The sequence below is a fragment of the Gobio gobio genome (genome assembly GCF_949357685.1).
Source record: "Gobio gobio genome assembly, chromosome: 21".
Taxonomy (NCBI): Eukaryota; Metazoa; Chordata; class Actinopteri; order Cypriniformes; family Gobionidae; genus Gobio; species Gobio gobio.
Genome location: NC_137117.1, coordinates 36,125,827 through 36,153,341, shown reverse-complemented (window position 1 = coordinate 36,153,341; position 27,515 = coordinate 36,125,827). Strand labels below are relative to the sequence as shown.

The 27,515-nt window shown below is 40.0% G+C and overlaps 2 protein-coding genes across 6 annotated transcripts in view; both read left to right on the top strand.

The window, feature by feature from the left end:
• The window catches only part of nav1a (neuron navigator 1a), a 134,597-nt gene extending 119,268 nt beyond the window's left edge, over nucleotides 1-15,329 (top strand). The window contains exons 15-30 of one of the 2 annotated variants that reach the window (XM_079802941.1): nucleotides 69-107; nucleotides 1,838-1,949; nucleotides 2,042-2,160; nucleotides 3,831-4,015; nucleotides 4,148-4,310; nucleotides 4,841-5,045; nucleotides 5,144-5,241; nucleotides 5,329-5,421; nucleotides 5,596-5,764; nucleotides 6,911-7,146; nucleotides 7,261-7,415; nucleotides 7,559-7,630; nucleotides 7,791-7,987; nucleotides 8,176-8,294; nucleotides 9,684-9,890; nucleotides 9,979-15,329. In XM_079802941.1, the coding sequence (XP_079659067.1) occupies nucleotides 69-107; nucleotides 1,838-1,949; nucleotides 2,042-2,160; nucleotides 3,831-4,015; nucleotides 4,148-4,310; nucleotides 4,841-5,045; nucleotides 5,144-5,241; nucleotides 5,329-5,421; nucleotides 5,596-5,764; nucleotides 6,911-7,146; nucleotides 7,261-7,415; nucleotides 7,559-7,630; nucleotides 7,791-7,987; nucleotides 8,176-8,294; nucleotides 9,684-9,890; nucleotides 9,979-10,062 (2,253 nt within the window). In that variant the 3' untranslated portion in view covers nucleotides 10,063-15,329. Of the gene's footprint in view, nucleotides 1-68; nucleotides 108-1,837; nucleotides 1,950-2,041; nucleotides 2,161-3,830; nucleotides 4,016-4,147; nucleotides 4,311-4,840; nucleotides 5,046-5,143; nucleotides 5,242-5,325; nucleotides 5,422-5,595; nucleotides 5,765-6,910; nucleotides 7,147-7,260; nucleotides 7,416-7,558; nucleotides 7,631-7,790; nucleotides 7,988-8,175; nucleotides 8,295-9,683; nucleotides 9,891-9,978 lie in introns of both variants that reach the window. The other variant, XM_079802942.1, reaches the window with a different exon arrangement.
• Nucleotides 15,330-17,345: 2,016 nt separating this feature from the next.
• The window catches only part of mybpha (myosin binding protein Ha), a 34,683-nt gene continuing 24,513 nt past the window's right edge, over nucleotides 17,346-27,515 (top strand). The window contains exons 1-5 of one of the 4 annotated variants that reach the window (XM_079802947.1): nucleotides 17,346-17,597; nucleotides 21,291-21,335; nucleotides 21,555-21,626; nucleotides 23,998-24,129; nucleotides 24,746-24,913. In XM_079802947.1, coding sequence (XP_079659073.1) covers nucleotides 17,426-17,597; nucleotides 21,291-21,335; nucleotides 21,555-21,626; nucleotides 23,998-24,129; nucleotides 24,746-24,913 — 589 coding nt within the window. In that variant the 5' untranslated portion in view covers nucleotides 17,346-17,425. The remainder of the gene's footprint in view (nucleotides 17,598-21,290; nucleotides 21,336-21,554; nucleotides 21,627-23,997; nucleotides 24,130-24,745; nucleotides 24,914-27,515) is intronic. The other 3 variants (XM_079802946.1, XM_079802949.1, XM_079802948.1) reach the window with 3 other exon arrangements.

The following is a 27,515-nucleotide window of genomic DNA, read 5'->3' as shown; positions in this document are numbered from 1 at the left end:
TGTGTGTGTGTGTGTGTGTGTGTGTGTGTGTGTGTGTGTGCGTGTCTGTATATATATATATACTGTAGCGGGTTCCTGAGGGGAAAAAGGAGAACGGACACGACAAAGTGAGTTCAACCCGGAGGGTTTATTTATTTACAAGTGCTTCTTTTGGTGTTTCCAGTGAGAGTGAGGGTGAAAGTCCGCTGAGCAGACAGCGCTCAGTCTGTGTGGAAATCTGCCGGCGGAGAGTCCGTAACACCAACCTCCTGTTAATCACTCTCTGGCACAGAAACAAAAGCACAAGCGTTACCTTTTCTGTCTCCATCGGCATTTATATCCTTGTCTAGAAGATTGACTGAATGCCATCAACTGGGCTTGGTGGTTGTTCCCCATGTGATTTGTGTGTTGCCAGGGGTGAAGCTTGACTCGCCACAATACTAGGGCTGCAATTATTTATTTATTAACTGAATATTTAGGTAATCGATTAATCTGTCGATTATTTCCCCCCGATTAATCGGATGAAAAATCTAAAAATTATTATACATTTCGTTTTTTTTTCTTTTTTTATTAATTTATTTTTCATAAAATGATCCATATCCTGCCCAATGCTGTCCGCTAAACAATGTGTAATATAAAGCCTATGAAAACGTATATAGTGAATCTATCCATGTAGGCAATGCTGTACATTATTAGCAAAAAAAGTGTTAAAATACAAAAATTACATTCTAAATCTAAAAACAACTGATTGCTTACTATTTTGAAGCATATTTTAAAAGTGACTAAATTAAAAATGATAATAAACAAAAACAAAAGCACAAAATGTTAACTTGTACGAGGTGTGAAGAACACACACATTCACTCGTATGAACATTAATGGGCTATTCCAACAATAGTGCCTTTAGTTTTACTGCTCTCATAAATATGATTACTTGTGTTACATGTAGAATTTTAAAACTACACTTAATTTCTAACAAAAATATTTTAGCAAAATTGCGCCCTGTCCTAAATCACACTCATCCGTCAAAGCACAACAGGGCAAGACGTGGTAACGCTAATGCTTTTGTTTGAAGCACTTAAATTAAGCATTCTCATATTTTGGACAACTTGGATCATGTACCACATATGCAGCAGCTCACTCGGTGTCCTCCATATTTTCCATATGTGTTTTGTCCGTTGAAATGGGTTATTCACTACTGTAAAGCAATGTGACTGGCGAGCACAGCGCGCCTAATAACAATAATACACACACATATATTATGTAAACAAAAGCTTTTATGTTAGATGCGATTAATCGATTTATATAATGTCTTCAGGTTGGACCATGTGTATGAAACACATTACCCAAAGCTCGACTGTCCTTTTACTGCCCAAAAGCTACGTTTAGAGTCACTGAGAGTGAAATAACAAAATTTGGGTCAAATTATGACTGAATGGAGGTTGGGGGTTGCTTTTCTGTGCTCCAAATGAGTGCATGAAACACGGACATCCATGGCACATTGCCTTCTGTGAAAGAGGCAGCTGGTCTAGAAAGCTTTTTTTTGCGAGGCAGTGACCCGGATTCATTGATTCATTACAGTGACTGTGACCCTTCAGATTGTTTCAGTGATTCAGAGAAAGCAAATAATATTGATGTACCAGTGATGCACAGCTGGAGGAGATTTTGTAGACGTCCCTGTGGCTACGTCTGCCGTAAATGTCACTGGTCAAGTGCAGGCAGTAACTCAATGTCGAAAGCAGAAGTTAACCTACATTTGTTTGGAAAACCATAAGTAGCAGCGCTTCGGGGAATGTTGTGGGGAATGTTTATGCTTTAAACGTATGAGCACAGACTAAATAAATCTGTATTTCTCTATAGGACAGTGAATTAATAGACTTGAGAGAAACAATCGAGAGCCTTAAAACCAAGAACATGGAGGCACAGGCCGTCATCCAAGTCGCCCTCAATAACCCTGATGTTGCTCCCAAAGGTGAGGACAGGACAAATGAACCTCGACTTGTGTTTTAGCTCAATATACGATTAATATGTTACCACACAAGCATTCTTTCTCCCTTCTCTCAGAGCTGCGAATCAGGAGGCAGAACTCCTCCGAGAGCATCTCTAGTCTGAACAGCATTACCAGCCACTCCAGTGTGGGCAGCCTGAAAGACGATGCCAAGAAGAAGAAGAAAAAGAGCTGGGTAAGCGGAAAAAGAGGAGCCGTTTTTTCTTCAACCTGCTGGGCTATTATTATCTTCGAGCGCGTAACCATAGTTTTCATGTATTCTTCTTTTGTAAAGGTCTGTGAGGTAAGTTTAAGAGTCTCTCTGAGGGAATGTTCGTTATGTCTTGTTTCTAACCGCTCTACAAAGCGCCGTGTCCACAGGTTTCCATTGGCACAGGTCCTCTGACAGCCACTGCAGCTAATACTTTCATATAATATCTTGCAATATTTAAGGGGGGAATTCACTAAGCAATTAGCACATGGTATTTAAGTGCAACCTTATTTTTTTGTATCCGGAAACTAGTCTTGTGTCCAAAATGACATGCTCTATGCACTTGTACTATTCACTATGCACTCAACCATCTAGTCACTAATGTTGGATGACAAAATAACCTTCATACACTAGACTCTTATATAGGGCCAACATTGAAGTGTGCAACATTCCATACTTTTTCGATAAATTAAGTGCATCATTCGGGTAGTTGAAGTTTTCCTTTTTGGAATTTTCAGTGAGATAGAATAGTCCATAAGTCGTCAAATTGGGATGCACGCTCTAAAAACTGACAAGATGGGGACCCACAACTTGCGCCACAACCTGAATTGCATTATTTGCTTTAGTCCGTCAGGCATTAAAACAACTAAGGCCCTGTTTAACCCTGGTATTAAAGGGGCACTTCAGCACTGGGAAGATGAATGTGTATTTAAACTGTGCCATTTATGTAGTAGAAATGTGAAATTATTTTTGAATTTGGTGCCTTCTAGACTGAGAAAAGACAGAAAATGTATTTTTGTCTCATGTGGATGAAAGACAAGAACTCCCAGAATGCACTTGCTTCGCTGCCCTACGAGGCCACTCCCAAAGCCACGGCTATTGGTTATCACTTGCCCACTGTGGCACCGCCCCAACGTCGTTTTGATATTCATAGTAATAAAATAAACAAACTGTGACATGAAGTACTGATTTAACACCTCATAAAATAGGGAGGTTCGCAGAATGTATAATGAACCTCAAAATTTACATTTTCATACAATAATTATTATTATCCTCTGAGAAGCTGATTCCATTTTTTCTTTCATAAAAGAAGGCATAACAAACACAACTTTTGTCTAGTTTATAGTAAGGAAAATATTCAATTGTTTTAAATATATAAGTAATTTTTTTTATAATAGTTTCAATCTATATACTACCATTCAAAAGTTTAAGGTCAGTATTAAAAAAAAAAATTAATACTTTATTCTGCAAGGATGCATAAAATGTATCAAGAATAACAATAAAGGCATTTATAATGTTACAAAACATTTATATTTCAAATAACGCTGTTATTTAGACATTTCTCTTCATCAAAGAATCCTGAAAAAAAAAATGTGTCATGGTTTTCTCAAAACTAAACTGTTTTCAATATTAATAATAATCAGAAATATTTATTTTAAATTGCAATAATATTTCACAATATTACTGTTTTTACAGTATTTTTGATCAAATAAATGCAGCCTTGGTGAGCATAAGAGACTTCTTTCACTTTTGAACAGAAGTGTAAATGAATAAACTAAATGAACATAATTCTTCAGAATAATCAAACACTTGTATAATTTGTGAATAATTCATTGTACTTGAAGTTCTCTGTCTTTTTCTGGATTTATCTGTAGTTGCGAAGCTCTTTTGGCAAGGCGTTCAGCATTAAGAAGGGTGCTAAAGGGGGCTCGATGTACTCTGATATCGAAGAGATCGTCACTCCAGACTCTTCTGCCCCCAATTCACCAAAACTGGCCCATGAAGATGGAGAGAACCCGCCCCCTTCCTTCCAATCCAGCCAATCAGCTACCTCCTCTGTGTGAGTACATTTTTAATAGTTTATAATAAAGACATATAATAGTACAGGGGGGCAAGAGAGGGCGATTTCACTTGAAATGCAGCAGTAATTATTACACAGTATTTTTTAATATTTAAAATGACGTTGCAACAGGATCCTTGAAAGTAACGAGGAAAACGAGAGCGATGAGAAGGTGGTAACGGAGCTGCGGTCTGAGCTGTGGGAGAAAGAGATGAAACTGACGGACATCCGGCTAGAGGCGCTGAACTCGGCCCACCAGCTGGAGCAGCTACGAGAGTCCATGAACAACATGCAGGTTAGTGACCAGTTTAGTCACTTTTTGCTACGGTCACCTTTACCTTTGCTCAGGGAATTTTCGCAGACAAAATCAAGTCATCTGGAAGATTTCCCAACACAGACTTGGTTTGAGAGTGACTTCTGTGTGAGCTTCATACAGTATTGACGATTTGGCTAATTTGTCATGTGTGTGTTTATTAACTTTTTTGTTTGTATTGTATTTTATTACCACACTGGTAGATATAGGACAGCTTCACTTTCAGTAGCGATGCGTCAAACACACACTACAATATGTGTTAAAATCGGCTCTAAATATATTTTTTTATATCCTCTGACTGGATGGAATCATAGTCTGAACCCTAAAAAATAGAGTCTGTGCCCATCATACACTATGCAATTTTCGGCGAAATCTGTCATCTCAGACGGGCCGCTACTATTGTCGACAAACTATTGTCGACTCATCCTAATCAGGGCAAAAATCTGAACAAAAGTCACATAGTGTCTTCTAGCCTCAAGAGAAACAAAATCTAATTCAATGTATCATTGTAGATGATGGTGGAGAGTCTGAAGGCAGAAAACGACCAGCTGAAAACAGGAAGCGCTCCGTCGTCCCTTGTCCTCCCTTGCGGCCCACCTTCCACTTCCACCTCCCAGCCGTCTGGCCTCGCCAGCCTCCTGAACTCCAACCAAAGCAAACCACCCATGAGCCTCACTAAGTCCTTTAGCCTCAGCCTCAATGAGTGCTCCATCCCTGGTTAGTTCGCTAGTTACACCATCTGATATTTTTGGCCACTTGCATCTCAATTCTAACCTTGGCAGATTGAGGAAAAAATAATTGTTTCGATTTCGCAGACGTTGCTCCTATGGAGTTATTGACCCTGTCGTCTCAGAGGGACGAGGCCTTTACGCGTGTGGTGGTTCGAATAGCTGACCAGCAAGTGTCTAGAGAGGTGAATAAATGAAAACAGAAATGAAATTGCTTCATATACATAAATATTTGATCATATTGCCTAAATATGTGATGTGATGATCAGCAGGTGAGGCAGCAGGATTTCTACATCGGCTCGGTGAGAATTACTGGGAAAACTGAGTGGTCAACGTTAGACACAGACATCTCCAAAGCTTTCAGGGTGAGAGCTGGTTCTGTAGTGTATTAATGTTTAAATATATGCAAAGATACAGATGATCATAAAAAAAGTAATAATACTATTTTAGCATGCAAATAATACAGTGTCAGTGCTGTTGATATTTAATGGCAAACAGATTGTATCGCTTATAATGTCTTCTTTGTCTTCATACATTAGGACTACATTTCCCAGGTGGATCCCAGTACGAGTATGGGTCTGTCTGTCGACTCTATCCACAGTTACGGTATTAATCAGTGCAGGAGAGTGCTTGGAGCCGAGGCCCCTGAAAGTTCACCCTGTGACTGTTTAAAAAAGGGTCCTGGACTCGTCACTGTCACCCTCAAAGGTGAAAAACTCACATTTTCAAACTCTCACTCTCTCATCAACTTTTTTAACACCTCAGAAACAGTCAAGTTCCTCCACAACAAACTCGCTCATCCATGTATTTATTGACCTTGCTTTGTGCACTGGTGTGTTGGAACAGGACGGGGCCATCCCCAAACTGTCCCCAAACAAAGTTGGGAGCATGAAATTGTCCAAAATGTCTTGGTATGCTGAAGCATTAAGAGTTCCTTTCATTGGAACTAAGGGGCCAAGCCCAACCCCTGAAAAACAACCCCAGACCATAATCCCTCCTCCATCAAACATTACTCTTGGCACAATGCAGTCAGGAAAGTGTCGTTCTCCTGGCAACTGCCAAACCCAGATTCCATCTGATTGCCAGACAAAGCATGATTGGTCACTCCAGAGAACACGTCTCCACTGCTCTAGAGTCCAGTGGTGGCGTACTTTACCCCACTGCATCCATCACTTTGCATTGCACTTAGTGATGTAAGACTTGGATGCAGCTACGCGCCATGGAAACCCATTCCATGAAGCTCTCTACGCACTGATCTTGAGCTAATCGGAAGGCCACACGAAGTTTGGAGGTCTGTAGCTATTGACTCTGCAGAAAGTTCAACTTCTGCGCACTGGGACCCTCAGCATACGCTGACTCCGCTCTTTTATTTTTATGTGGCCTACCACTTCATGGCTGAGTTGCTGTTGTTCCCAAATGCTTCCAATTTGTTATAATACCACTAACAGTTGACCGTGGAATATTTAGTAGTGGAAAAATTGACTTATTGCACAGGTGGCATCCTATCACTGTACCACGCTTGAGTTCACTGAGCTCCTGAGAGCGACCCATTCTTTCACAAATGTTTGTAGAAGCATCACCATGCCTAGTGCTTGATTTTATACACCTGTGACCATGGAAGTGATTGGAACACCTGAATTCAATGATTTGGAGGGGTGTCCCAATACTTTTGGCAATATAGTGTATCTTCTGTTGATGATCATATACCTGCGAAACAAATGCTTGCATTGCCATTTTGTGAGCTATGTGGAGTAAGATTGAGGAACAATGAGATTTCACCATGGGCTTTAGTTCTCTATCTCCTTTGCACTCCTAACTGACCTTTGTTTCACCTAATCTTGCTGCCTGTTACAGGTTTTAAGGAGAAGTGTGTGGATAGTCTGGTGTTCGAGACACTCATCCCTAAGCCCATGATGCAACACTACATAAGTCTGCTTCTGAAGCACCGGCGGCTGGTTCTGTCGGGCCCCAGTGGCACTGGGAAGACCTATCTCACCACCCGTCTGGCTGAGTACCTGCTGGAGAGGAGCGGCCGTGACCCCGGCCCCGGCCTTATCACCACCTTCAACATGCACCAACAGACCTGCAAGGTGAAGCCTGGAAATCACACTTTCAGACAATGAGGAATAGGAAACTGAGCTTGTTTCACACTGATTTGTGTTGCAAGCAGTTGCAAAGCCTCAATTTGGTCTTTTCTCCCTCAGGACCTCCAGTTGTACCTGTCTAATCTGGCCAATCAGATTGACCGTGATTGTGGCACTGAGGACATTCCATTGGTCATTATCTTGGATGATATCAGTGATCCGTCCTCTATCACTGATCTGGTCAATAGTGCACTGACCTGCAAATATCACAAATGGTGAGTGAGGAAACTCCTTTGTTAAGGAAGCAGTAGAGTGTTAAGAGAGGATCTCTCAAAAAATATGACCTGGACATATTTCTGACATGCTTTGTCAGATTCACTCTTTTACAAAACAATTTTTTCTTTTATATTTATTTCAGCCCGTATGTCATTGGAACCACCAATCAATGTGTTAAAATGTCATCAAATCATGGCCTGCATCTCAGTTTTAGGTAAGTTCCTCATTTCTTAAGCACTGTTTTTGTTTGTAGATTGTAGTAAAACTTAATAAAATGTTACCTGATCTTACAATAACATCCTCATAAAGAAACTTGTAATCCCAAATCAATATTCCAAATGTACTTCATTTGTGATCTTTCCATTTGTCTGAAGAATGGTCACCTTCTCTAACAACGTGGAGCCTGCAAATGGGTTCCTAGTGCGTTACTTGCACAGGAAGTTGACCGAGAAAGAGGAAGACAGCACAGCTCACAGAGCTGAGGTGCTGAGGGTTCTGGACTGGGTGCCTAAACTCTGGTACCATCTCCATACCTTCCTGGAGAAACACAGTACATCAGACTTCCTCATAGGTACAGCTTTAAACGCCCTGCATATTTGATCACAAATTGCTCTTCATGAAAAACACTATTTAACCATTTATATGTTGTGGTGGAGATAGCAAATTAATCTGTACCTTTCAGAGGTTCTGGTTTAGTTTTTAGCACAGATCAAAGGCAAGTTTCCAAACATATCTCAGCTATGGCTCTTGTCCTTGCAGGTCCCTGCTTCTTCCTGTCTTGTCCAGTATCTTTAGCAGAGTTTCGCTCCTGGTTTATTGACCTCTGGAACCAGTCCATTATTCCTTATCTTCAGGAGGGAGCTAAGGATGGTGTGAAGGTAAGCTATTATCCACGTAGGCCAGCGTTTCCCAACCCTGGACCACGAGGTTCCCCATCAGTACACATTTTGGATGTCTTTTTATATCTGACCCCTCCATTTCAGGTCTTTTCACACTGACATGAGCGACTAACTACTAAAGCTAAACTCTGCTGGATAGTGGCCCTCCAGGAGCAGTATTGGACACCCGTCCAATACTGCTCCTGGAGGGCCACTATCCAGCAGAGTTTAGCTTCAACCCTATTTAAACACACCTGAACCAGCCAATTAAGATCTTCAGGATCACTCAAAACTTCCAGGCAGGTGTTTTGGAGATAAACTCTGCTGTAAGGTGGACCTCCTCATAAGTGACTGAAGTGAAACAACCTTCAAAGGGAGCAACTCCCTTAAAGGTGCAGTAAGCGATTTCTGAGAAACGCTATTGATATTTGAAACCACCACAACAAACATGGTCCTACCCAAAAGGATCACACCCCTATCTTGATAGTGCCACGCCCAAATTCACACTCAGGCACCTCCTCCTTAATGAGTGTATATTCCCTTTCCTACTGATTGGCTACAAGTGTATTTTGGTGTTTGGTGTGATCCACTTTCAACAGCTTTTCTCGGAAATCGCTTATGGCTTCCACCGAGCGGCACGGTTAAGTACAGTTCAGTATGGTATGCTTTTTTTGCCATTTCCATTGTCAGAAGTTGTGAATGGTACCCTAATTCTGAACCGTACCTTACCACTTTTTTGGCACCCTTCCGTTGGGGTACCTAGCACAGTACTAAAGGGGGGAGCTAGACTCACTGCAGAATGTTGATTGGTTAACAGAGAATCGTCACTTGTGCCGCTGTGCGTACTTTTCCGGCTGTGTTTTTCCTTGCAGCCTTCAGACTTGGCTCAAACAAAGCGTGTCATCTTCTTGTGACAAACAGCCACATGCAGAGAAGCAAGAACAAGATCTGCTGTATGTCGTCCATTGTTGTTTACTGTGTTGCTTTCTTCTTCGTGCAAAAATGACGTCAAACGCTACACCACACCTATCATAAGGGTACTGTTGGCGGTGGAAACGCAAGCCTGATCAGGGTTTACCTTCCCGAATCGTACTGTACTGTACCGAACCACACCGCTCGGTGGAAACAAGCCATTACTGCACCATTAATGGTCACTTATGTGCACCATACTAATAGTGCAAGAGATTCAACTAACACTCCCAGTTGATTTTAACACATTATGTTTCTAAGCTAATAACTGTATCCTTTTAACCTTGTTATTCCCTAGATTCTGTACACCTTTATCTTTACCTTTATTTTTGGTGAATCAAATGACACTTTTAATGCCATTGTGTAAGTTAAGTGCAGTGGAGTCTTGGAGCTTAATCTCTGCATTCATATATATTTTAGGTCCATGGTCAGAAAGCAGCGTGGGAGGATCCAGTGGAGTGGGTGAGAGATACGCTACCCTGGCCTTCAGCTCAACAGGACCAGGCCAAACTCTTTCACCTCCCTCCACCGACCACCAACCCACACGCTGCTTCAACACTCCAGCAGCCCAGTGACGACAGGTCCAACAAAGACATGTCCCTTCCCACCATGGAGTCTGATCCACTGGTGAGTATCCAGTACAGCTACACCTGAGCCTGTGTGAACAAGTCTGCATGTGTTCTGACAAGCTGCCCTTGTTCTGTCCCTCATTCAGATGGCGATGCTGCTGAAACTCCAGGAGTCTGCCAACTACATTGAATCACCGGAACGGGACATTTCAGGCAACCCCACTTTCTAGGTTGAGCTAAAAGACTTTGAGAGCTCGCTAATGGCTAGTGCTGTTTCAAAACACTGTTCTGTACAGCTGATTTGCACCTCCTGTCTCCTTCAAAAGGCTTGAGAGAGTCGAGAAGAGGAACTCTCAAGAACATCCAGGTCAAGGCAGACAAAACTCTCAGTCTGAAAGAAAAACAGAAGAACTCATTCTGCCAGATCTAAGCGAGAATCTTTTTTTTTTGCACTGTTGTCTTAACCAGTCCTTCCTTTGCTTATCTAACCTGCAAGTTGCATGGCAATACTTGCAATGGAGGATTGTGAAGATTGGATGATTGTGAAGATGAGATTTTCTTGTCTACCATACTGGGGACAAAATGTGCTCCATATTTGTTCGATTTTACTTTTGTTTGAGATAATATCTGTCCATATGGACCAAAAATCTATTTATTTGCAAGAGTACCTACACTCCATCCTCAAGATCAAGTCGCCTGGACCCTGTACACAAAGGTGCGGTTACATATAGACCAACTTGCATGGATGCAACATATAATGTAACAGATGGTGCTTAGAATTCAGCCTTAAATGATGTCCCTCCATATATCATGAAGTCAGTTTCATAGCAATCGGAAAATAACTCTATATTACCTCAGTTTGCATAGTGATGCAGTTTTAAGGTGCAGTACATACCTGTAACCAGGTTGATTTATTCCTGTCAAACATGCAGCCCTGAAGGAGACAGATGTAGACTGTAGATCTCTGAGAGGTTGCACTTGATTTGTAGCTTTCCAACAAGAGCACTGACTGTTTGTTTAAAACTCGATATGGTCGTTCACTCTGACGGTGATTTGCAGCCGCAAAGCAACCAGAAGTCATTCGTTTTCAATGAGGGTTGGAGGCGGCATGAGCGACAGAGACTGTTGGCAATGGACAAAGATGAGCAAAGTTTAACTATATGCAAATGTGACACTACCAATCGGAGAGCAGACAGTGAATCTCATGTGTTGGTTATTCATTTTTTACAAAAGTTGCTGAATTTTGGCGACAGTGGGGCTCATGTAATCCACTGACTGATACAGTTGGGGGCGACCTCGCTTGATTTAATCGCTGGCAGTAATAACAGGTGCTGTTACTGGTGCATGGGAGCAGTATGCAACGCCTTACCTTTAGTAATCGTTTATGTGCATTTGACCTTAAGACCCGGGTATACTTCAGTTTCCACGTTAAGCTCCACACAGTTGAGCATGCAGCCTTTCAAACTATGCTCTTTTGACTGTGAGTGTGTATAGCTGTGTTAGAGGACTCAAACAGTGCTCAAATCACTGTTATTGGCGGACACAAAAGCCGGGCTGCACACGGACGTTGTGCGTGGCCATCAGCAAACTATAGTGATGATACAAATCTGGAGCAGAACGTGGACAAGGGAAGTATACTTTCGGCTTTAGTTCCAATATCCAAGGTGCTCATGGATCATCAAGATATTCAAAGGCTTTGTTCACACTGACACCCCAAACCGGATTCGCTTGCTGATGTCATTGCGGTAGCAACTAATGTAGGCCCTGTTTCCACCAGGTATGTTTCAAATGTGTCTCCTGTGATCACTTGTGTTTGGATTTTGTTGAGAAACTCGAAGCACGCTCTAACTTGCGTCAAGTGCAGTGCATGAATACTATTGAATGAATGAACCTGTGTTACACGGCGTATGAGCAAGCGGGAAAGGAAGAGAATGCAAAGGATACAAATGGCAGCTTCAGTCATAATCAATTTGGTACAACGCAGCGAAGTACAACGCATTCAGGATGAATAAGCGGTTACATTACGTTTGGCTTCCTCCGCAAGTGGTTTCAGGGATCCAATCATTTTAGACCCCGTTTATACCTCTATTTAATGCTGAACACTTGTGATAACCACCAAAAACGCATCTTAATACCAGGTGGAAACAAGTCCGAACTGTATACTGGATATTGACTCCACTGCCTAAACAAACGAAACCAAATAAGATGGGGCTAGAATGCGATTGAAAACAAATCAGGATTGTTTGCAGTGTGAACAAAGCCAGAATGGTTTAAACAACTTGTTTTGTCTGGAGGAGGTTATTTTTGGCCTTTGCTATGTCTCAAGGTTCAAAGCTAAGTAACATCAGTGTTCGCTTACGGTTTTACACACACTTATGTCCTTTGGTCTTCTGTAACAATGTAGCCAGTTTTAGAAAATTTGTAATAACTGGATTTTATTTACGGTAATTTAAAGTCACAGGACGACCCCCATGTCAGGGTCTTTTATAATCTCTCAAATCATTCCAGTAGTACTTAACTGTAATGATTACAAAATCTCAACTCACACGAAAAAATGATAATGGTGGATTGTAACTCATGAATGCGTTTGCTATTGGCTGATTACAAGTGCTCCAGAACTGTATGTGCATGAAAGCTTTAACTTTGAGGAAAATTATAGTTAAAAAAGGCACCTTATCATGAGACGCCAAAGGATGTGTTGGCAACCAGAGCAAGAGCAACATGATCTTTTGCCTGAATTATTATTATTACCTAATTGAAAATCATTTCTCATGTACGTGTACTAACCGGTCTTAGTACTAGCACTATATCAATGTCAGATGAAACATCACAGAATGTAAATTGGATCAAAACATGAGTTTGCCAACACTCCTAGTGCTCTTGATGATGCTTGCTGATTCTTGTGCTTGTGTTTACGTGTCCTGTCAATGTCAGACGTAGCTCTCCAACTGAATAACCACAGGAGCGTTTTTTAAAGGTCTTTTGTACGTTTTTTTTACTAAAGGATCTTAGTCTGACATTTGTAAATAGGATTTTCAAAAAATTGCCAAAAAAATTCAAACAAAAAAGGTCTATGGTAGAATAAACTTTGCAAGGATTGCAAATATAACAACTATAAACTGAATGTGTCTGGTTAGATCTACATTTACAGCGAGGATCGCGGTCATCTCTCAGTTATTGCCTTTCCTGTAGGGGCAAGTTAACTGCCACAAAGTAACTAGATCATGTTGCCTATGTACATTTTTCACTATAAAAGTGTCCTCTTTATTCTCTTCCGGATCGTACAAGGTATTGAATAGCTTTTACGATTAGTTGGTCTCAACACCCCATAAAAAAACGATTAAAAAAGTGGCAGCGGTGCTTCAAATCACACAAGTACCTCAAAATCTGTCTTAAAGTGCCCGTATTATGCTATTTTTAAAGGTTCCTAATTTTGTTTAGAAGGTACAACAGGTTTACGCATTCTAGGTAATTGTCTCTAATACACTTTTAATATACAGATTCTCAAATCATTAGTTCGAAGCAGTTTGAAGATTTAGGACCCACCCGGCGCAATGCGACGTCAGGCGCTACGCAAGTGTTTTTTGCTAGTTACAGCCCGATGCAGTTATAATTTTCATGTCCAGCGCCACGTTGTCTAAATATCAAATACACTCGCGTCCATCTGTTCGCCCATGGGCGTGCTGGTCTAAAAAAGAGGTGTGTTCAGGCGCATTGTTGACGCGTTGCTATTTTGAGGAAACTGAGAACGACTCCGCCATTGACCAACAAAAACCTGGTCTAAATTAAATAGCGCAGCATTTTTTGTGTTATTTAAAGGGCACGTTAGTATTATGTGCCTATGGGCGGGTGCACAATGTGCAAACACTCTGCTTATTACACACACAGGGATGCGCAGCAGCACACAAAGAGTCGTTCCGCTCGCAAATTTCACCATGTAAATAGCGAATCCGCTATGGTGCGAGCACAACTGGCTTTTAAAGGGAATGGGAGATGAGATCTGATTGGTTTATTGCACGTTACTCCCAAAACACACCCATGACTCATTAAGAGACTAGGTACAATCTTTTTTGACCATGCGCCTGGCGCGCAGATTGTTTTTTTCATCGTTAAACTAGCAAAGTGGACCTGACGCCGCCCAAAGTGCAACTGCGCCATGTGCTTCAGACCATGCGCTCAGATCGTTAAAATAGGGCACTCTGTCTTCTTTCCGTTGACCTACTGTGCTCTGATTGGTCAGATGGCCCAGTCTGTTGTGATTGGTCTACCGCGTGCAAAGGTTCTTAGCCTCCATTAAAATCATTTAATGCACAGCTAGCTGTGTATTATCCCTTACTTATCGTGCACTTTCGACAACTTTGCAGACCGTTTATATTCAGACAGCTGTATTATACATGGCATGAAAGGTAATATATTTGAAAAAGCATAATAGGGGCACTTTAACAGCTCATTGTATGATCAACAAACTTCCCTTAATAGCTTATGGATAGTTTGGGGCTTTGGGGAAGATTCCCCGTTGTTTGTCTTGAAAATGTGCCTAATATAAGCCAACTCGTTGGACATTGCAATACCTAAACTATTATGTTTTGCAAGGGATTGTTTGCTGTGGAGGATAAGAATGCGAGCGAACGTGCTATCCTTTTTTTATGCTAGCTTATAAAATTGCTTTGAGATTTGAGCTCACAGGGAGTCTCGATTCCAAATGTCCTGGAAATCGCACAAACTGAAACCATTTCCCATTGTCTCTTCTCCTGTCACAGATATATTTGCATCGTAGTACAGTGTGCTTTATCTCGCATACCAACTGATATAGTTTGGACAACCTAATATAGTGTGTCTAACGACGTATGAATTAATTTATTTGTTATTTTTACTGGTTTATGAATAACAACGCTGAATGTTCAAGCGGGCACAATAATTATATAAAACCTGTGCTTTGCAAACTCTTTTTTTTTCACTTGAGGTTTGATATTGTTTAATCAAAACAGATTGATGATTTGTCACTATGCAGCGTTGGAATAACATTTTAGCCTGAGTTCAGTTGTCAGTACCAATGACAGATAACAATGGTATATGTGATAAGCTAATGTGCAGGTTTGATTGGTGTTTTAATGTCGTTGATGTGTATCGCCATTGTTTGTCTGGAAAAACACATTGGACCTACCTGTCCCATTGGGATTTCAAACAGAACTGTTTTTCTTCTTTATTTGTTTTTAAGAAATGGATCTTGCTTTCTCTTTAATAAATCTTTCTATTTTGTATAGAACATTGCAATTGTAAACATTGTAAATAGTAAACTCATCTGCGACCACAATCACAGTAAAATATGAAAAATCCGGCCCTAGGATGAGACACCTTTTGTTATTGTTGTTTTTTATCATATTTTTTTGCGAACTGTCTGCTGGAGAGGGGTTATAAAGGCATGTGCTTATCTGAGAGAATTTAATCCATCAAATATTCACTCATGTTTTCAATAAACTCGTGCCATCCCTACACTAAAATGTCTCTTTCACTGGACTCGTACACTTATTTCAGTTTAAAAATGATGTTTGACAATTATTACATTATACTACGGGGCTGTTGAATGCTTGAATCTGATTGGTTGACGAATGTTCTAAGGTGTGCAATTTTTTTTTCAGGGAAACGCACGGCTTAAGTTTTTCCAGGCAGGTCTTGACCGCATTACAGTTCCATATCACTTCGCCAAATGATTGCAGTTATTTCAAAGGTCCTTACAGCCGACAACAGTAAAAGAACCAAAACCCACCACGACCAAGTAAATAAATATAGTAAACAACAGGAATTATTTCCATGTTTTCCCCAAAAATTTATGTTTAATTATGTTCGAACTGCAAACTGCCACTGTTGTTAGTTGCACTCAAATCATCCTTGTTCACATGACTTAAAAAACTAAATTTACTTAAATTCACTGAGTTGTTTCCACTAAACATGAGTATTGTCAGGTTTACTTAATAAGTGTTTGTTCGGTAAACTTAACATTGTTGACTGAAACGAACAAACTGGGCAGTGGATCTGTAGTTCCCAGCATGCTTTGCAAGGGACTGCGTTAGGAGAGTAAATTTAGGGATTAAAGTGTTATTTTATGTTTTTCAGTAAAGGGAAAGATGTTGTTCGTTTATGTTAGTGTTTCATGTTCAGTTATGCATTTAGAGGAGTTTCTGTAATTTTGTGGTTACAATTATGCAGAAGAGTGGTGCCTGTGTTTAGGCTGTGGCCACTCTCATACACACATTTTTTGGATAGACCTCCTGCCCTCAATTAAAATATTTTTTACATTTTGTTTCTAATAATATGCTTGTTATTATTTAATAGTTTTCCACTTACACTTGTAGAGCAAGTAAGGTAAATTAAATCAATAAATGTGTTCACCTAACGTAATCAACTTTTATAAATTTAACATAACATTATTAGGTAAATTGTACATATAAATATTATGTAATAGTGACAAATTCAAATGGTTTGTATTTACTTAAATACATTTTGTCAGCTTTACTTGACTTTCTTTTGTTCATATAACTAAATTGTTATTTGTAAAAATTTCTCAATATAGTTGCATGGAACCACTTGACGCTGCTTTTTTAAGTTATTCTAAGTAATTTTTTTGAGTGTGGATACACACTCGCAGAGAAACGTGTTGTCAGCGCGATTGTCTGGCGATTGTATCAGTAAGAACAGTTTAGCAACTTAAAAGCTACATGAAATTTGTGAAAGTGCTAGCGAGGTAATAAAGGCGCTGTTCTTACAGTTCTGTACAGGCCCGGCTCTAGGCACCTATAGAAGGCTGGCATATATCCTGGCTGGGCTTTTTTTTGTTTGATTGGGGGTTTGGGGCAGCTATACATTGCTATAGATAGATACTATAGCAATGAATGCATCTTTAATTGCGTGGAAAGGGGCCATTTCCATTGCGTTACTGTTCTATCGTTTTTAAAGTAAACATCACCCTAGACCATTAGACTGTTGTGCTCGCATCTCTTCCATAATTTTTAACCACAAAAACACGTCCAGAGTGAATGGCCCTAAACTGATTAACTGAGTAAGCTTTCCTAATGAAATAAAACATTTGTTTGTATTTTTGAACACTTTGACAACACATTTAAAAGATTACAAAGATTTCTGTTTTTTGAGGTTTGTCTCCCTCTACTGTCTTACTTTTGTAACTGCACAATGGACCGCACGTTGCAGTTACAATTTTAGACAAACGAGGGCGCCAAATGTCAAGGAGTAGGAATAAATAAATTCAAGCCTTTAAGAAAGAAGTAAAAAATGAGAATGGTCAAGAAAAACAAGAGTCAGAAAATATTGGACTCTAAGCACGGAAGCTACATGATACCTACTGTACTGTTAACCAAGTACTATGAATAACTTAATGAGGTGAGACCAGTTTAAGGAGGAGAGACTCATGGTTATTCCTGAGTTGATAAGAACAGATTTATATGTGTACTACTGAAGGCTATTTAAAGAAGAGGAGGAGTCCCGAAGGTTCCTACTCAGAGGTGGTATAAATTGAACGTCCCAAAAGACATTGCCATTTCAAAGACTGGCAGTCCTGTTGAGTTTCTCCCAAGCATCATGCCAGCCAAACCAGCACCTATCAAAAAGTCAGCCAAGGCTGCTGCAAAAGAGGAGAAGCCGGCAGAGCCTGTGCCCGAGGCTGCCCCCGCTGAGGCGCCTCCTGCTGAAGCTCCGGCTGAAGCGCCCGTGGCAGAATCTGCCCCCGCTGCAGAGGCACCTGCTCCTGAAGGTACTCCACTCATTCTGAACGCTGGTCTTTATCATTTTAAAACAATTTAGACCTAAAAGTGTGACTAACCCTGACCACATCTCAAGACAAATACTTAAGATTATATTAGTAAGACTAACATTCATACTGAAAAAAAATGATGCTCACGTTAACGGCCATATTTATAATAGCCTTCTGTTCATCGACGTCTATCAGATGTCTTGCAATGAAAGAATGACTGAATCCTCAGTGCTGTCAAAGACTTACACGCCCCCTACTGAACTACATGCTCTACTTCCACTCTACTAGGATCAGTGTTGGGTTTCATTCATTAGCTAAGTAATCTAATTACTGTAATTTAATTGAAAAAGTAAAGTAAGGGATTACTCTTAATTTTTCTGTAATTTAATTACAGTTTCTTCTGATTAAATACTGTACAGACTATGGAACAATTCTTTATAAAAAAAAACAATAGTGGATTTAAAGGAGTAGTTCACATTAAAATGAAAATGACTGCATGATTTGCTCACCCTTAAGCCATCCTAGGTGTATATGACATCCTTCTCTCTGATGAACATAATCGGAGTTATATTAATAAATATCCTGACGCTTCCAAGCTTTATAATGGCAGTGATCCATCCATCCATCATAAAAGTACTCCGCATGGCTCCGGGGGGTTAATAAAGGCCTTCTGAAGCAAATTGATGGGGTTTTGTAAGACAAACATCCATATTTAAACGTTATAAAATAAAATATCTGGCTTCAGATGGACCGCCTTCGCAGTTCAAAATGCTTACACTACATCTGATGTCATCCGCCGTGTCAGTTACGCTTTTTCCGTAAGTTGAATATGGCAGCCGGTCTGCCGGAAGCTAGATATTTTACTTTATAACGTGGATATTTTTCTTACACAAATGCATTGATTCACTTCAGAAGGCCTTTATTAACCCCCCGGAGCCGTGTGGAGCACTTTTACAATGGATGGATGCACTTTTTGGGCTTCAAACTCGTGAGCCCCATTCACTGCCATTATAAAGCTTGGAGGCGTCAGGATTTTTATTAATATAACTCCGATTGTATTAGTCTGAAAGAAGAATGTCATATACATCTAGGATGGCTTGAGGGTGAGTAAAATCATTTTCATTTTAAAGTGAACTAATCCATTAACATCAAAATGAAATGTTACATGTAAAATGTATTTAATGCTAAAAATGTATGTTTTTAATGTAACCTTCTCCCTTCACAAACTTTTTTGTATATTATTTATTTGAAATAATCAAAAGAGCAGTTTTGTGTGTATCGTTATATTGTTCAACTGGTCGAGGCTGATACGGGATTTAGAAAGTACACTCTAAAAAAAAAGTGGCAGCAAATATGGTTCTATATGGCACCAAAAATGGTTCTTGGATCGTAATCGTAGGGGAACCTTTTTTAGTGCTATATGGCACCAATTTTGGTGCTTCAGTGGTTCTTCAGCGGTTCTTCAGAGGTGCTATATAACACCTTAGTCAAAGAACCGGTGAAGAACCTCTGAAGAACCGCTGAAGAACCTCTGAAGAACCGCTGAAGAACCTCTGAAGCACCAAAATTGGTGCCATATAGCACTAAAAAAGGTTCCCCTATGATTACGATCCAAGAACCATTTTTTTAGAGTGTAATAAGTAATCCAATATATATTTTTAGAGAGAGTAATCTAATTACGCTGTTGAAGATATTTTAGTAGCTAGTAATTAATTACTTTTTTAGGGTAACTTACCCAGCACTGACGATGTTCTTCACAAAAATGTACCATGGTAATTTGCCGTTATAGTTACAGTTATTGCTGCTACTGTAAAATGCTAATTAACATTAACGCAGGCGATTCAATTTTTCAGTTTTTCTGTTACCCTATGGCTAGCGTTACATTATATGATCATGCTCTTATTCGTGCAAATGTTTTTAAATTATTCATTAAAGTCAATCAAAGAACAAAGGTAACAGAAAATGACTCACTGCTCTTGACTAAAGAACTTTTGTAGAATTAATAAGGATTAATCTATATAATTTATGCAGTGCAGACTTTGATAACTGTAATCAATTGCTGTTAGTCAGGGAAGGCTGCAGGTAAATATGAAATGTATTATGGGTTTATGTGAGGATTGTTTTAAGTTCACTTAAATATTTGAAAAAGTTATATTTTTTGAAGCCTAATAAATGTTGAAAATGGATTTACACCGTAATGCTGAATAGCTATATTAATGCTTGAATTTGGAGGGAGAATAATTTTCATCGAGACATCAGTATCGGTAATGATGCCCTTCATTCATAAAAACATGTTTAAAATATACTGTATTTATGTTTTTTTTTCATTAATTTGGAGATTAACTGTGAAATTATTACATTATAAAATATATAATGTTTTTAAAAGAGAATAAATTATTAATCTAGTTATTTTTTTAATCGATTGACACAACTATAATAAATATAAATGAATAATATAATGAAATGATTTCTATTATTGAAATTATGAAATTATACTATTTCTTCATTATTTATTTATTTATCCACATTGGCGACTAATACCAAATTACTAAAGTTACTGTAGTAAAACTCTGATATTTTGTCTGAGACAGAGGTTAGAATGATTAAAACATGCAAATATGCTTGTTTGACTGATTTATTGATTTAGGAAAATGGAATTGAAAAAATAATGACTTTTACAAAATAGAAACCTCAACTTCCAATGTTCATACAGGAGCTTTAAAAAGAGTATGTATTTAATATAACCACAGAAAGACTGAACTGTCACAAAACTAAATGGTTTAATTATGATGTAGAAGTTGATATGTTTCTAACCCCTTAAACATGTACCAAAGCACCTGTCAATCATTGCCCTTTGTCTTACAGAAGCAGTCTAATTTATGACTACCAATCCACTAACGTGTACCTAATATGTTCTAACATTTATTTAGCATGTAACACTAGACTCGGCTCCTGCTGCTCAGGGTTAGACCGCTGTGCCTTAAGGTGGGACATTGGGCATAGGGTAAAGCTATAACAATAACAATAACACGGTGATTATTACTACCCTGTCAAATTTACTTTGCTTTTGCATAAGGTTACAAATTGCATTTTGTAGCATCTCAATGTTCATTTTCAGTGTTTTAAATTTTAAGATGCATTAATTAACCCACATCTCAAGTTCACCTCTTCAGTACATTTACATTTATGCATTTGGCAGACACTTTTATCCAAAGCGACTTACATTGCATTCAAGGTACATATTTTACATTTTGTCAATTCTTGCTTTCCCTGGGAATTGAACCCATGACCTTGGCGTTGCTAGCGCCATGCTCTACTGTTTGAGCTACAGGAAAGCACGCCTGCTGGCCTGCTGGCCTGCTGAGTGCAAAAACCACTAATCACCATCAATGGCTGTGGTGCGATCAAGATTAGCTTGTGGTGGAAGTCTGTCTCACTGCATGCTGAAATGACTATAGCATGACCTGTCACCTCACTTTTCATTAACGTCATCAGTTGCTGTCAATGAGGGCAAGCTATAAGTATATATCTGCTGAAGTTCGTGTTGCAGAAGAAGGTACTATTCCTGTAACTGTTGCTCCATGACGCTAAACTACCATTACTAAGAAAAAAAAAACCCTGTTTATTCAAGACGGTAGCTAGTAATCTTTCCTGAGTGGCACTGCTCTAATGAAAGTGATGATTTGCTATTAGGCCCTGCTGATGAAGCTGCACCTTCTACTAATGCTCCAGCTGAGGGTAAATCATTTTTGTTTTTGTTGTCATTTTTAATTGTTCAATTTCAGTTTGGATCTAGACTCTGTGACTTACAGCCTTTAGAAAATGACCATTCATAAGGCTACAGTTCATTCTCAAATATTGTGTTATGATTTTATCGACATATAGGCTGTGAAATCCATGATGCATTTGAATAAATACAACTCTAAATCCAAATAATCCTGCATATTTGATCATCAGCTGCTCCTGCTCCTGCTGAAGCTGCACCTGTAGAAGAGCCACCTAAACCACCAACACCACCTCCTCCAGCAGGTAATCCATCCATCCATCTATCCATACAGCCATCCATCAGTCCACCTAATCCATCCACCCACCCAGTCCATCCATCGTTTCATCGTCCACCCAATCTATTCATCCCATCCAATCATCATCCACCCAATCCATCAATCCAACCATCATCCACCCAATCCATCCACTATATCACCCATCAACCCAATCAATCCTAATCCATCATCCACCCAATCCATCCACTATATCACCCATTAACCCAATCAATCCTAATCCATCCATCCACTATATCACCCATCAACCCAATCAATCCTAATCCATCATCCACCCAATCCATCCACTATATCACCCATTAACCCAATCAATCCTAATCCATCCATCCATCCACTATATCACCCATCAACCCAATCAATCCTAATCCATCATCCCCCCAATCCATCCACTATATCACCCATCAACCCAATCAATCCTAATCCATCATCCCCCCAATCCATCCACTATATCACCCATCAACCCAATCAATCCTAATCCATCATCCCCCCAATCCATCCACTATATCACCCATCAACCCAATCAATCCTAATCCATCATCCCCCCAATCCATCCACTATATCACCCATCAACCCAATCAATCCTAATCCATCATCCCCCCAATCCATCCACTATATCACCCATCAACCCAATCAATCCTAATCCATCATCCACCCAATCCACCCATCAACCCAATCATTCCTAATCCATCATCCACCCAATCCACCCATCAACCCAATCATTCCTAATCCATCATCCACCTAATCCACCCATCAACCCTATCAATACTAATCCATTATCCACCTAATCCACCCATCAACCCAATCAATCCTAGTCCATCATCCACCCAATCCATCCACTAAATCACCCATTAAACCAATCAATCCTAATCCATCATCCACCCAATCCACCTATCAACCCATTCAATCTTAATCCATCATCCACCCAATCCATCCACTATATCACCCATCAACCCAATCAATCCTAATCCATCATCCACCCAATCCATCCACTATATCACTCATCAACCCAATCAATCCTAATCCATCATCCCCCTAATCCACCCATCAACCCTATCAATCCTAATCCATCATCCATCTAATCCACCCATCAACCCAATCAATCCTAATCCATCATCCACCCAATCCATCCACTATATCACCCATCAACCCAATCAATCCTAATCCATCATCCACCTAATCCACCCATCAACCCAATCATTCCTAATCCATCATCCACCTAATCCACCCATCAACCCAATCATTCCTAATCCATCATTCACCTAATCCACCAATCAACCCAATCAATCCTAGTTCATCATCCACCCTATCCATCCACTATATCACCCATAAACCAAATCAATCCTAATCCATCATCCACCCAATCCACCCATCAACGCAATCAATCCTAATCCATCATCCACCCAATCAATCCTAATCCATCATCCATCCAATCCACCCATCAACGCAATCAATCCTAATCCATCATCCACCCAATCCACCCATCAACCCAATAAATCCTAATCCATCATCCACCCAATCCACCAATCAACCCAATCAATCCTAATCCATCATCCACCCAATCCACCAATCAACCCAATCAATCCTAATCCATCATTCACCTAATCCACCAATCAACCCAATCAATCCTAGTTCATCATCCACCCTATCCATCCACTATATCACCCATAAACCAAATCAATCCTAATCCATCATCCACCCAATCCACCCATCAACCCAATCAATCCTAATCCATCATCCACCCAATCAATCCTAATCCATCATCCATCCAATCCACCCATCAACCCAATCAATCCTAATCCATCATCCACCCAATCCACCCATCAACCCAATAAATCCTAATCCATCATCCACCCAATCCACCAATCAACCCAATCAATCCTAATCCATCATCCACCCAATCCACCCATCAACCCAATCAATCCTAATCCATCATCCACCCAATCCATCCACTATATCACCCATCAACCCTATCAATCCTAATCTATCATCCACCTAATTCACCCATCAACCCTACCAATCCTAATCCATCATCCACCTAATTCACCCATCAACCCTATCAATCCTAATCTATCATCCACCTAATCCACCCATCAACCCAATCAATCCTAATCCATCATCCACCTAATCAACCCATCAACCCAATCAATCCTAATCCATCATCCACCCAATCCACCCATCAACCCAATCAATCCTAATCCATCATCCACCCAATCCATCCATCCACCCAATCAATCCTAATCCATCATCCACCCAATCCATCCATCCACCCATCCATTTCTATAGAAATCCATGTTTTTTTTTCTGATATGAACTATGATTTTATGTCTCTAATGAATGTGCAGTGCCCACGAGTGCCCCTCAGAACCTCAGCGTGGATGATGTCAATGATTCCTCAGTCACTCTTAAATGGAGATCCCCGGAGAACATTGGCTCTGGACTGGATGGATACATTGTGGAATACTGCAAGGAAGGATGTGTGTATATCCTCTCAGTATTGCTGATAAGCTCTTTAGATTAGGGGTAGTGTTTCAATCATCATGCCTTCAACTTGAAATTGAACCATGTAGAACTATCAGATGTCACAAGAAAAGTGAGTTCTACAACAGTCTGCTATAGCACCTGTCTTGGAAATGTCACCACAGACTGATTTATGGCTAGCTCTTGTAAGTCTCCCTATTAGGAAGGGATGCTTTCAACCAACTGTCACCGTATCTGCACATCCCACATTTAGATTTGTGGATCTATACTGACTTCACTGCTAACGTCTTTGGAAATTCATATTGGTTTTTTAACTGGGTAGTTGACGCAGAACATTAAGATTTTATGGTTTCCAATTTTTTATTAAGTTGATTCACAAGTTGACCAATTCTGATTTTTTTTATGAATTAAAATGCTAAAACTTTTATTATTGTGCTTTAAAAAAATATATTGTTTTAGTTGTACATATGCCAACTTTCCAAAAGTATTTCATGTCAAAAAGCTGTTAAATCTACCCCTAGTTTATGTTAAGTTAACGTATTTAATAAATGATTTAATATATTTTTGTGAAGTTATCTGTTATCTGCATCTGTCCATTTTTACACTATACAGCTTCTGAATGGGTGGCTGCCAATACCGAACTCACCACATCCAACCGGTTTGTCATCAGCGTCCTGACAACCGGAGACCTACTTAACATCCGTGTCGTGGCCATGAATGCCGGCGGCCGCAGCGAACCCGTCGTCCTGGCTCAGCCCGTCCCCGTCCGTGAGATTATGGGTGAGTGTCTGTGCATCATTGGAAAGGTTAGACCTGCATGTATAGGGGACAGATGAAAGTGACGAATCATCTCTGGTTACTTCACAGAGTCTGGTTACTTCAAACACTGATTACTTCATAGTGTTATACTTTTTCAGTGTATTCTCTGAGCCCTGGCTCATGTGGCTTATTGCCGAAGCTCAGATGACAGTGTGTGTCTCCCCACAGCAAGAGGAGCTGGTGGAAGTGCACAGCCTTTAGCTACCTCTCTTGCCCTCAATGGATTCAACAGCTGTGGGTATATAAATCCCATTGGCTTGCGTCGACAAGAGCTTTCATTAGCATTTAAATTACACACATAAAGACCTAAGGCTGTCAGTGCAATCTGAGTTCAGGGCTGAGAAGCACAGTAAACACATACTGTACATTATCCTCCTAAATGGAGAGTAGTACTTGCATAATTGTGTATATTTATAAGAATTTTTATCTAGCTAAAGGATTGTATGAATCGCTTTCATTGCTGGTGCAGTGTTTATATTCAGGGCTTGGTTCTTTGCCCTAGCACTTGACCACTTTCATTGGTGGAGCTTGACCTTGACTCATCGGGACAGATTTACAAACAGCCTGCGTCAGTTCAAACCCTCATTTGGCATTAATAAAGTACTGTTTACCAAAGACTCAAAGTCAGTGATGACAAGTCTGTGGTCTTGTGCGCGCCATGGTAACATAACATGGTCTAAAGTGCATGGTGCAGGTGCACTTAGGGCGTGTCTGAATCCACTTTTGCTAGTTTAACAACGTTGTACCTAGTCTCTTAATGAGTCATGGGTGTGTTTTGGGGCATAACGTGCCATAAACCAATCAGATCTCATCTCCCATTCCCTTTAAAAGCCAGTTGCACTTGCACCATGGCGGATTCCCTACAAAAAGCAGAAAGACTGAACACTTCTCCAGAGAGGAATCCTTTTATTTTTAATATTTAAAAACCCTGTGTATGTAAATAAGCAGAGTGTACGCACGTTGTGGACCCGCCTATAAGCGCCTATTACTAACGCATCCTTTAAATAACACAAACATTTCTGCGCTATTGACTTTAGACCAGGTTTTTGTTGGTCAATGGCACAGTCGTTTTCAGTTCCTCAAAATAGCAACACACCAACAATGCGCCTGATGTACAGTATATGTACAGTATGTGTGTATGTGTGTGTGTGTGTGTGTGTGTGTGTGTGTGTGTGTGTGTGTGTGTGTGTGTGTGTGTGTATGTGTGTGTGTGTGTGTGTGTGTGTGTGTGTATGTGTGTGTGTGTGTGTGTGTGTGTGTATATGTGTGTGTGTGTGTGTATGTGTGTATGTTTGTATATATATATATATATATATATATATATAGTCAAGTCAAGTCAAGTCAACTTTATTTATATAGCGCTTTTAACAATGTAGATTGTTTCAAAGCAGCTTTACAGTGTTAAACAGGAAAATAATGCAGCATAATTTTATTCAGCTGTATAGCCATTCTGGAAAAAACGCTGATGTCATCAGTTCATTTCAATTATCGTACAGTGACAGTGTGGGCTTTAGATCAATAACTCGATCAGTAATTTAGTTGAAATAGTTAATTTAGTTTATTAATTAGATTTATTTCGATGTTTAGTTGAAAAATTGAGTGTCCCCAACTGAGCACGCCAAGCCAGAGGCAACAGTGGCAAGGAAACCAAAACCCCATTTGGTGACCTAATGGAGAAAAATAAACCTTGGGAGAAGCCAGGCTCAGTCGGGTGTCAGTTCTCCTCTGACCAATTAACAAACAGCGTATTATTATTCTGGCAGTTTTACAGCTCGGAGGTCATAATAGATCAGAATATTCGAGGGACCGGGGGCAACATGCTGGAGACGGGTTTATTGAGGATGATGTTGATTAAAAAATTATGAAAGTGCAATATTCGAATGATCGGAGGCAACACGCTGGAGACGGGTTTATTGAGGATGACATATCGATTTAAGTATTATTTAATTGTAATATTCGAACAATCTGAGTCAACACGCCTGAGACGGGTTTATTGAGATGCCGTGTCGATGAGGCAGTTTCAGGGGGAGTCTAATCACGGTCTCTGCAGACACTTCGGGGTCATGTGTTGGTCTTCTCTGGGTGCAGGTCCACCATCTGAACTGGATACGGCCCAGATCCGGCTGACTGCAGTAAACCTCGGGATAAAACAGAGAGACTATTATTAGCGTAGATGCCATTCTTCTGATGATGTAACGAGTACATCAGGTGTTATGGGAAGTGTTCCCGGTTCCGGCTGACCTAGTTAATGCAGCCTAACAATCATTTCATTGAAAAAGTGTTTTATGTGTATGCCACAGTAAAGAGATGTGTTTTTAGTCTAGATTTAAACTGACAGAGTGTGTCTGCTTCCCGAACAATGTTAGGAAGACTGTTCCAGAGTTTCGGAGCTAAATAGGAAAAGGATCGACCGCCTGCAGTTGATTTGGATATTCTAGGAATTATCAACTGGCCAGAATTTTGAGACCGCAGTAGACGTGATGGAGTATAATATGTTAAGAGCTCGCTCAAGTATTGGGGAGCTAAACCATTTAGTGCTTTGTAAGTAATAAGTAAGATTTTA